The 12,133-nt window shown below is 38.7% G+C and overlaps 1 protein-coding gene across 1 annotated transcript in view; it reads left to right on the forward strand.

The window, feature by feature from the left end:
• The window catches only part of XPNPEP1 (X-prolyl aminopeptidase 1), a 433,587-nt gene that overhangs the window by 45,732 nt on the left and 375,722 nt on the right, over positions 1–12,133 (forward strand). Inside the window, exon 3 of the mRNA XM_069239428.1 lies at positions 7,555–7,679. Within this exon, the coding sequence (XP_069095529.1) occupies positions 7,563–7,679 (117 nt within the window). The 5' untranslated portion in view covers positions 7,555–7,562. The remainder of the gene's footprint in view (positions 1–7,554; positions 7,680–12,133) is intronic.

Genomic DNA, 12,133 nt, shown 5'->3' on the forward strand with positions numbered 1-12,133 from the left:
AATACCCTAATGTGAAAGGCCTAACCTCCTACCTAAAGGAGAGCTGGGTTTGTTAATTCTAATCTGCCAAGGCCATGTCCATGAGAGTAGCCCCCAACCCTTGTGACCTTGGAATGAGGTCTCTATCTCAGACTCCGCAGGGACACGAAGACTGTGTTAGCGCCAAGACGACTGCAGCATCGGTATCAGCGATAGTGGCGATGCCCTCTGGTCGGAATCCCTCTGATTATCTGTCTAAAGTGTGATGTATTTATACAGATCTACAAGGACCCCTGACGTAGTTGTGTTCCTAAACAATAGATAACAGATATGCTTGGGACGGCAATTAATATAAACAATCCCTCGAAAGTATAGAGAGTATAGAGAGGGAAAATCCCTAAGTGTGAACACCTACTGTTTGTCTTTGGTGCTTGATCTTGACGCCTTGGCGCGGTGACACTGATAATGTTACCCATAACAAGTGGCCTATCTATAAACACGGCAGCCATTTTTAGAAGAAATAAATAATTAAAAAGCAAGCTAAGTAGGTTAAAAGTCACTAGGTGACAGGGGCACGAGTCTGCGAGCCAGAGGCTAAGCTAACTCCTGTTATCCCATTAAAACAAACTATGATTCACTACACTTGTGAGTAGGCATCTGGCAACCCCTCCTGCACAGATTGAGCACAAAATATCTTTAAAGATTCTTGGCTGTGTTGGTTTGGATGATGATGATGATTCCGATAGACTTGCTGCAATGATAATATTGAGGAAATCGTTTTGTGACACGGTTTTGAAGTTATGCATTAATAGGCGATTATTAGTATCTCTTTCTGTGGTGCTTAGGTCATGTGTTGTTGTAGTGTGTTTCTCGATCTCCTTCAGGTCATTTTCAGCCTTCATAATTTTTTAGATCAATTCATTGGAGAGTTTATCACAGAGGCATTGTGATCATGGTGTTTCGCTGTTTAGGCACTCTGGATTTCAAAGTTCTGTTAGAATTTTATGGTGCTCTTTGGCAGGGCAGCCTGCTTCAGTTATGCACAGGTGCCTTTTTGTGGTTCTGATTGCTCTTTGAGTTATGTTTTCATTGTTTTGATGTTGTCATTAACCTATGTGTTGTTCCTTTTTTGGTCAACTCTGTGTGTTTTTTTTTGCCATTTCTTTGTCCAATGTAGTAGAGATCCTGTTGAAAGTGTATATGCCTTTCAGGCGCTGATGATGGTAGTGAGGTCACTTTTTCTTTTGTGCTCCAGACTGTACCTTATCTGCAGTGCCCCTCAAGGATCTACTCTATATGTTCCTCTTTTCAACATATCTAATCCTATGGATTCACCTTTTAGTGTTACGCTGATAACATTCTAAGTCTTCTATACATTTACTAGAACCCTATATGAAATCTTGCCTGTATGCCTCTCTTCTGGTGTCTAAAACAGGTAAGGATGCCAACAAGAGAGATAGTTTAGGGGATAGTTACATAATTTGTAACTTAGTTATTGGAGTCTCTCATTTACATCTAAATTTAATTCATTACAATTTGAAATGAACATAATTTATGATCCAAAGAAGAAATCAAAACAGCAGGTATATCTTTAGATTAATCTATATGAAGAACCAAGTACAAAGTTAAAAAACAGGATTATGGGTTCTATATCAATGATGTTTCAAGTACATCGACAATGTCTGATCTAATACAGTCATATACAATTGTGTCCTAATATTGTCAACAAATGTCAGTGTACTCAAGGCTCACTTTCTAAGTACATCTGGAGATTGTGTGTCTGAAGAACATAACATAAGCTCAAATAGATATTAAAGACTGTTCCAGAGAAAGCTGTGTAGTGTGTCGTTTTGAAACGTTTCTGTCTCAAAATGTATTCATCCACGAAACCATCTTCAGGATGAAATAGCTTGCATGAAAACAAGAAGGCCCCCTATAGCTATTAAAATAAGGTATGCACTTAGATCGACAAAGAATCTATCTTGAATGCACCTGCAGTTTCTTTAAAAGACAGAGCCCAAATGCAGCTCATAGAGAGAAGGAAAGTGAAACCTTCCACTTTGATATTACCAAAACGGTGACCATATGTGAGTCAGCCAAATGTCCCTGAATTGCGCATAGTAAGTTTAAAAAAAAAAAAAGGGAAGTTGCATATAAATGGGATCCCAAACCTTGGGGCATCCATAACTAATGGTAAACCTGTTGATGTTACTTCCAGGGATATGCATGCTGAAGAATGCACTCACTGTGGTGGTTAAAATAATGAGTGTCTAAACTTCTATAACGTCCTAGAACTTCAGATCAAGTTGTTGTGTTTCTAACTGTAAGCAAGAAAACATCTTGCTCAGTACAAGTTAACTAAATATCTTGTTTCTGAGTTAAAATACAGAGATAATCCTTACCTACATGGCCAGACATGGCTGGCTGGATTGTTGAAGTAAAGACTTCAGCTTGATATTTAGAGGTCTGAAAATTCATGCAAAAAATATGTTTTAGATACATAATTGATTACAGAAGTATGTACTTTCTCTCGCTATCTCTTCAAAACAACTTACTGTTATGTCCAGGCCAAGTCAGTATAAATAACCAACGTTCAAGGGGAGCAGGGATAGACTGCGACTGAAGAAGGAGGTGCAAAAATGATTTGCTAGAGGCAAAGAGGATACAAATATTGACCATATGGTGTTAGGAATGAAACACAGAAAATGGGTCTAAATGCCAACAAGGATCCTAAAACGTGATATGCTTAGGGAAGTGGTCACATTGCAATAACTAATTCAGTGTAATGTAGTGGCTCATATATCCTCTAAATGAACCGAAATAATGGCTATTGACCATTTAATTATCCACTGTCTCTTCACCCAAAGTAGGTATTTGACAAAACCTGCCTAAAATATCGCAGTTTCAGATTATTCAGTCTGAGGAGGGGAAAAAATTGGTGTGCTGACTCTAAATAAACCAGAAAAAGTACTGGCAGATAGCAGTGACACTTTCCATCCACTTATCTGTTAATTCCTTAGTGCAAGTGAGAATAAACAAAACTGCTTAAACTCTTCTGGTGCCTGACGCCTCTACGCGGCCAACTGATTTCTCCCAGTCTTGTTGAGATTGGAAAGAATATGGTTGTTCGGTTAAACTCCCCCTCACTCTACTCTCTCAAGTTAACTCAGTGGTCACCTGCTGAATAACATTATTTCTGTTCCTTTTTTTCTGATGACTGTTCGATCTCGGGCAGTGCTTCTGTTTTAACCTGACTTGCTAGGACTTTGCCATCTATCTAGGCCTCCCTGACACTTTCAAAGGCATAATGCAAATGATAAGAGTAGAGTAGCTAAAGTTTTCAGGTTGTAGTCCTTGCTCTCAGTCATGAAATACATGGATTTCACGTCTCTGCATGAGCTAGCAATGCATTTACTATTCTGGTAGATAAATTGATCCTACACCTTCATTTTCTCTCCTTTGGTACTATAGTATGCCACCAAATGTCTCCTGTAAGTGCTAAAATTCAGTCATTTATGTATCTGCAGTCAGTCTGTAGTTTTCTCATAATACTGAAACATTGGAATTGTCTCATCACTTCTCTTTCCTTTATCATAGATCATCTCTACTTCAGGAAAGCTGTAAACCTTCATGTTTGTATGCCTGGCAGTCCCCATCTCCTCCCCTAGCACCTTGGTGTCCAGGCACTATATAGATCCCTTTCAGTTTCAGATATTGCCCTATTCAGGAGCATGTAACTATTTCATTTTATGGAACTCCTGGTGTTAGATATTTGGTACTCTATGAATACAATTCCAATTCATGCTATAACTAGGCTTCCCCAACAAGCAGCTTGTGAACTAGTGGTAGCTCTCCAGCTACCAGTAAGTAGCTCACCCCTCTGCATCCCAGACTACTAAATTAGAAGTGTTTGCTTGGTTCAAATAATGTATGTATACCAAAATTGAGAGTGTATATTTGAGATGAAAATATGTTTATTTTCAGAAATCCTACACAGATATTTGTAGAAAAATGCCTGAATTTTCAAAATATATTTAAATCTGATATTTCAGCAATTAATCATGTGGCACTGGGAAGACTTTTTACAGATGTTATTACCTTAGTACCCGAGTCATTCCAACTATGGCTGTTTTGTATTACCCATGTAGATGCAGTCTATATAGATAAACCCTTTTTTTACATTACTGCTGGCAACTTTGCCTGATACACTGAAGTGATTGCTGGTAGTAACCTTGCTTATGGTGCCACTAATATAACCTTGTCTTTGGTTTCTATTACAACACTATTAAGATTAGTAGCTCTCAATGAGTTTCAATGAACATAAGTAGCTTTTATCACAGAAAAGGGTGTAGACCCCTGCTCTAAACCTGTGTCGATTAGAGGGACATAACAGTAATTAAGGATGAGTATTTGATACTACTCTAGCAGTGCCAGTGTTCAGATGTAGTTTTTGAACAGTAATGAAATTGTAATGGCCACTTTGGAGGACCTCTTGCATAATTTACCCACTTCAAGACTTCTGCCTTTAGTAGAAAGAAGACATACCATCTAGAAAGAATCCCATATTTCAACATAAAGGTTTAATCATCTTGTTTCAATGGATTCAAAATCCTAACACAGAAGTAGATGACATCCTGTTCTTCAACTTCCCCACAGGAGTAGTTACTTTAAACCCTACCTCTTTTTGATCCTTACAATTTACAGGTCCCTGCTCACAAAAAGGAGCATATGTTTTTAGGCTGCACAAATAGAGCTGTAGATTACTAAGAGTAGATTCCCCTTTTACTTCTTAAGAGCGTTGTACATGTACTATACAAAGCAATAGAAACTATGCATAGTATCTTCTGCTGTGGTTGCTGGCCCTTCTGTACAGACAGTAGTTTTCAGGTGTGCTAGGTCACTTGTATCAGTTGAAGTAAACCTGAAATACAGCTCCCAGAATACATTTGCTGTTAAGTGAAAATCCAGGACTGAAGCTTTGCTTTGTTGGTGAGATTGAGTTGTTAACCTTAAGCAGTGCTACTGCGGCAAGCCTAACGTAGCCCCGGACATATCCACTGTCTCTTTTCTGGAACTCATCCGTTGTCTCTGACCCCTGGAGTGTACCCCTATCTCAGTCTGACAACAAGAGGCCCATTTCCTGACTCTCAGAAGCTCAAAGGATGCGTCTGGCCCCAGCTAGGTGGATCACTGACAGAAAATCGGAAACAAAAATATCATGTGGACAGAATATTGTGTCAGAAATATTGAGAACCAAAATGTTGAGGAGGTACCCACTTCAATGTTTTTTTTGTATATGTATAGACCTTATTGTTGTCAGTATATAGCGGGTGGGATGTTGATGTTAAATGACTACATCTTGATGGAAGTTATAGTCGTATCTCAATTTTAGAGTTTTATATATTTTTAAATTTTGCTGTGTAGCCACTTTTAAACCCTTGTCAACTATAAGGATATCTTGCTCATACATGCAATCTTAATGTCTCTCTTACATTCTCTTTCTTTTATTTACCTCTCTCTCTCTCTCTCTCTCTATATATATATATATATATATATATATATATATATATATATATATATATATATATATATATACACACACACATATATATGTGTGTGTATATTTATATATATATACATGTATATATTCACTTAAAAAAGCAAAAGTTACAGGGACGTCATGGTTTGGAAATATAATTTAAAAAAGCATAGAAATTCACTGAAAAAATGATAGGTTACAGGGACTTTATAGTTCGGTTCTGAATTTACTCATTTACTTATAGTTAGTTATTTCAAGTAACTATAACGTACACGCTAAGATAACTATAAGTTGCGCCCCAGCCATGAACAGTTTTTTCTTCATTAATTTGACTGCTAAAGCTTCATTATATTTTTAATAAGGTTATAGAAGTTGCCATGAGTGCTGTAATATCTGGGGTAATTAGCAGTGCATGGCCAGGGCGCCAGTTATAGTTACCTTGGGATATGGGTTATATATACTTGAAATACCTCTAACTATAACTGCTGAATGTCTATGGTGTTGTACGAGTAAATTCATACACACACACACATGTAGAGAGAATTTTAATTCATACAGATTGAGTGGCAGAGGAGCGGTAACAACGTATTTGTAGCCTAGAGGAGTGGGTTAGGCCTTATATCTAGACTTGGGGCCCTATTGCAAGAGCATTGAGCCTACAAGGTGATTATTTCACATCGAGAATTACAGATACCAGTTTCATTGGTTATTTTTGGATGCTGAGTTACAGGGCCAGTACAAGTTAGGCCCAGGAAACAGGGGATTAACTAGCTTTATGAAAAGCTCTAACAGGGCTCAAAAAGTCATAACATTTTTACTAGACCTGTAGATCGAGTAACTTGAATAATCTACTTAACCTAACTGTAATGTACTCAACCCATAAACGGGTCTCAAATTGTTTGGTCCTAGGCAGTTAGTTTACAGAGTCGCCGTTTTTTTCATTCTCACATACGAGTACACCTTCAAATATGTGAGCTCAACATTTTTGCTGCACAGAAAAATTTGCTTGATTAAATAGACAAACTGTTTGCTCCATGTATACTAAGAATCTAGCCTACATATAGGGTGCAGATGATCCATGACTTGCATCTTAGTTTACTAATAGAAATACCATCAAGGCAGGAAAGTTTCTGTTTATGTTCAAACTCTCACTATTAATAAATATATTACTAAAGCATGATGTGGTGGCATACTGTCATTTACTCACCGTAAATTTCAAATAAATTTCCAAAAACCTTCCCACTAACTTGCAGCTTTACTGATGAAGCTATATAGAGTATTAACAATAACCTGTGAAAATTGTGTTTCAAAACATATGTATCTTTTGCACATCACTAATAAACATTTCTGATTTGTTTTTGGCCTTTTAAATTATTTTTTCATCACACAAGTTCAAAAAAATAGGTTTTCACAATTACAGTAATAATTTGAAATGTTTGTACGGTTGCCTTACTGTGAAATTAAAGACTGTATGGTGTCAGGTTTTTCCTAATAAACAACATTTAAATAAATCTTGTTACAGCAGGTCAGAGAAGTTCACCTTACAAAATCCTGGAACTCTGCAGTGAGAAGGGAAATTAATTGCAAGACAAACTATCTTTTGACCTCTGTCTCTTAACCCAGAGAAAATGTGACAATATAACAAGATTTAAAGCAGTCTTTATTGCTCCTTTACTTTCTGACTGAACAGAACACCTGTTCATTGTCAACCCGCCAGAGGGAGCGAGGAGGACCCAAAAATAGCTTGACTTGATAAAAAATGACTCGCCATAGCGAGTGGTCGAGTAGATTTTTCAAGGCCTGTCTAGTTAGCACTGATGACAGCCCATATTCTCAATTAATGTGTTTTGATGTGTGCTTGGGCAGTAAGATTTTTATATAAAAACAAATGATTCTGCATATAGTACCCACATGTTGCTTGTATGGTAGACTTACATTAAGAGAACCCTAAGTCTGTGTTCCTGTTAGAGTGGTAGTGATCATGTATATGAATGCATACTCATTGGTGAGGTACTGAGATACATTTAATTTTGCAGGTATCAAAATGGCTCCCAAGGTTACTACAGAACTCCTCAGAAAGTTGAGGCAAGTGATGAAGACCTCTGGACTTGTCCCTGAGCCAATCCAGGCTTATATTGTTCCATCTGGAGATGCCCACCAGGTATGTCATCCTTCTCTTTAACTTCTTGCGTACTCCCAATTTCACTTCCCTCCAATCCCCTCTCCTCAGGTCAACTCTGCTGTCCTCCCTTCCAGTCTCCTGACTCCCTTACAGTGGCGTAGCGTGGGTTGTCAGCACCCGGGGCAAGGCAAGTAATTTGCGCCCCCTAACCCGTGGATTTTAGCACTCGCAAGTGCGAGCGCGCCCCCCTCCCCAGATGTTGTGCCCGGTGCGGCCGGCCCCCCCTGCACCCCCCACGCTACGCCACTGCTCCCTTAATGTATTCTGATACTGGAAAAATCTGCATAATTTAGTGAAATCTTTTAAAAGCAAATAGATAACCTTGGTCATGGATGTCACCTGCTCTGTCATTATAAATTTCAACAGAATGTGTGATCAATTAATTGCTTCTGTGCTTGTGCTCGATAGGCACTGGATCCTTGCTCCACTAATATTGCATTTGTTCAAGATGCTCCTGCAGCAGATGGAGAGGAAGTGTAGTATATAGATATGGAAAATACATTGAGGTTTAAAAATCTCCTAAGGGGTTTTTGATCAGCTCACCCCATGAAGCTGTTGGTTTGCTCAAACGTAACACCCTAGGGATACCTGTGCTCTATCTTTTGGAAGTAGTAATTTGACAAGTTATTTCAGACCTGTGTTAGACTTTGGTCTTTGTGATTGGATGAGGCTTTTGTGCAGGTAGGGACGTTGAGGAGTACTGATTAAAGGGGAAGGGCCCTTCAACATGAATAGGTTTATTACTGTTCATTTAGATCACTGGTTATTGCTTCTTTTCACAAAAATGACACTGTAGGGTACCTCTGGGCAAATCTTCATCGCTCAGGGTGTAAATTTGTAAACATGATATGTATTGCAGAGCCTTTATAACAACAGGCAAACATATCACATATGGGCCTAAGTAGAGTGCCTAGGTGTGGGATTATACCGCTTTGTTGAGGGTATAACTGTGTCCCTAATGTCAAAATAAGGACCCTCAAATATTTTTGGAAATAGATGGAATGACCTCACAAACCCCTCTGGGTGTTACGCTTCATCATTGGTTTCTCATGCTTGCCAAAGAAAGCTCTAATGGCCGATGGGCCTCAGCTGTGTTGAGGTTGCATGCAGAAAGATGTGGTTGAGGATCCAGACAGGGGTAAACAAAAAATATCATTCACCTACCTTAAGGATTTCCTGTTTAATAGTCAGGTGGTGATGAGAAGGTTAAAAACATGGGATGCTCAGGAGAGTTATTGGTCCTGCATTCAACTGGTCAACTTGTTTCAGCCCTACCAATAACTCAGAGGCTTTTGTCAGGACTGGGTTCTCTACTTTTCCCTAAGATGAATCTATTACTGCATGCATACACCTCCAGCATGCACACATTTGACACCAGTGTCAAGTTTCTGATGGCGAGTGACGATTATCTTATCCAGTAATATTAATGAGGTCCTGTCACACAAAATATGAATAATAAACAAAATGGAAAATTAATAACATCCGGACAAAAAATAATAATGGTAACAAACATAAGGGGCATGCATACAAAGTTAAAGAGGAAGAATAGTCTTCTCTTGTTGACAAGTTATGCCAACTGTGTACACTGCAGAGATGTGTATATACACTACAAACAATAATGCAGTGGGTATTCACTGAAAGTCACTGTAAATCTGATCATATGCACGTATGTACAAACAGTGCATCTACATCCATTCAGTTCCTTACCCTTACTTTAGAAATATAAAACTTGATGAATGAATAAACAGAGGGAGCCTTGTAGTCACAAACTAAAACAAGGTGTGTGTCCTCATTGTTAATAATGAAAAGTCACTTAGTCATCAATGGTCTCTCCCTGTTTGCTAACCTATTTGATGTTTTTCTCCTCTTGCCTATCACAAGATCTTTCTTACATCAGCTTGTAACTTAAACCCAGCAGTGCAGTTGTACTGTGACCAGGTAACATTACTATGCGTCAGCCAAGGGTGCCATGGGAGTTGTAATCTAGTATGGTCCTGCAGTCATAAACCATGCGTGGACTGAGAGAACAGTGAAGAGAAATAGTAACTGTGAGTGGTATCTCAATATTTATAAAGGACTTTGACTCTTCATACCTCAGGCTTTTCTCTATTGTGAATGTACTAAAACCTAACTATTTACTGTGTGTTGTGTCTAGGTGACGTTGCACTTCATTGACCATGGAGCCTGGGAAATGTAGTCACATGAACATGCAGTCTTATGGCCGTATGAGAAGCCAAATAAGCATCACAGCATTGATAGTGGAAAACATTGACTGATTTATATCACAACTTTAATTGTAATCTAGAATCCTATAGTGTGTGTAACCCAATGTACTTTTTATGTGCCAAGGTGCAATGGTGATTCGTAGACCATTGTTTCACCTAAGTATGGTGTGGTCTTTTACTTTAAAGACCAGCCCGATATCATTACTGAAGAATGTAATGTGATTATACAAAACGAATATATTGAAAACCACACGTACATATCATTATGTTGTCGATGAGTAGCATATAGCTGCTTTTGTACTTTATTGAATTGAGACTGACACTGCCATACAGACCTTGTTTGTGCTGAATTCAGCCTTACATTGGGGTTATTCAGATGGCGCTATAGCCAAGGTATCGCATCATCCAGAACATGTATGTTCTTTTTAGGCAATATACACCACATTATTCCCTGTTCAGAAGTGTCTTGGAAGTAGTGCTGTGTTGTTTGGGTATTATCTTTTCCAAGGTTACCCACATAATGAATTAGACAGAGGGATTATGATCCAAGAAGTGATTAGTCATTCATATAGTACTTTCCTTACATGTGATGTTGCTACAGTGTTCGCCCATCCTAATACGTTTATTATGTGAGGCCATTCCTGTGTACCTTTTGTGAGCAAGGGCACATTATCATATAAATAACGTTTTCACTGTTAAACAGAGTTGGCACAGCTTGTCAGTAAGAGAAGACTGTTGTTCATCTTCATGTTTCTATGCATGTCCCTTACGTTTGTCACCATTATTTTTTCATGTGAAGCATCATTAATTTTTCATTTTTTATTTTTCCTTTTGTGTAACAGGACCTCATGAATATTATAGGATAATAGAATTGTCGCTCATCAGCAGAAACTTTACGCTGATATTCAATGTGTACACACTGGAGGTGTATGTATAGAGTCAGGGATCCACCCTAGGGGAAACATAGGAATCCTGGTCCACACAAAAGCCCCAACCCTTCTGGGTCATTCGTAGGGCCGAAACATGTTGACTACTTGTATGCAGAAGTTTTGAAAATATATTCCTTGTGCTGATATTTGATTAGCTGCCAAAACTTCAACAAGGAACTGTTGGCAGCCATTTATAGACTTGGCTTCAGCCGAGTCCCATAAAAAAACAAAAGAAAAGGGATCAGGGTAGGGATACCCTGAGTCCCTAGTCTTGGTTTTGGGGGCCCCAGGAACCCTACCAGGGCTACAAAGCATTTTCTTTTGTTTTTAAATTGCTGGAAAATCTGCAGATGGTTCAGCACATTTTTCTGAGATTTAAAAAAAAAAAATGCTGTCGCCTGCGCTCTTCTTTTATTTTGCCTCTGTATGGGCAAGGTCCCTTGGAAAGTTTGGGCTGATAAAAGTAGGGGTGCATGGGGCACCTCTCCTAAGGCTTATGAAAGCCCCAGGGACTGCCACCTGCCTTGGCAAAAGTTGTTAAAGTGAAGGCGCGGGGAGCTCTATACCTCATGTAGTGACTGTGACGAGTAGGTTCTTTCTTGTCAACTGCTGCTGAGAACCAACCCGCAGCCGTTTGCAACGTGGATTTGGTGATTATAGGCGGTTGGCTGCAAACACTCTCTGCAGGCCAGGCCCTGCGGCCAACCCGTGCATGATGACGGGTTGGGTGATTATAGGGGGTTGACCGCAGGCCAGACCCGGCGGTCATCCCCAGACATGCACAGCAACAGTGCGCCTCCTTTGATAATGTCACTGTAACATTTGCAGTAAAATAATTGATGAGATAACTGTGCGTGAAATACCTCTAACTATAAACACGCTGAATTTGTATGATTTTGTACGTTTAAAATCTGAGCCTAACTAGAACGTCCCTGTAACCTTTGGTTTTTCAAGTGAATATATATTTTTTAATACATATTATACATTCACACATATATATATTTTTCACTGAGAAAACAAAAGTTAAAATGGTGGTTATGTTTATCTTAAATTATAATACATTATTAACATATGTTTAAAAAAAGTTAGAAATCTATTAAAAAGCTCAGATAAAGTATAGGGTTAAGGTTGCCAATTAAAATGGAAAAACCACAGACTTTTGCACATTATGATCAGAACCTCAATCCATAACTCGCTTAACAGACATACCGTCTCACTCTCGCTCTCTCTCTCACTCTCCTTTGATAAATTATTTTATATATTGATCTTGGCTCTGTTA

The sequence above is a fragment of the Pleurodeles waltl genome, chromosome 6 (genome assembly GCF_031143425.1).
Source record: "Pleurodeles waltl isolate 20211129_DDA chromosome 6, aPleWal1.hap1.20221129, whole genome shotgun sequence".
NCBI classification, from domain to species: domain Eukaryota; kingdom Metazoa; phylum Chordata; class Amphibia; order Caudata; family Salamandridae; genus Pleurodeles; species Pleurodeles waltl.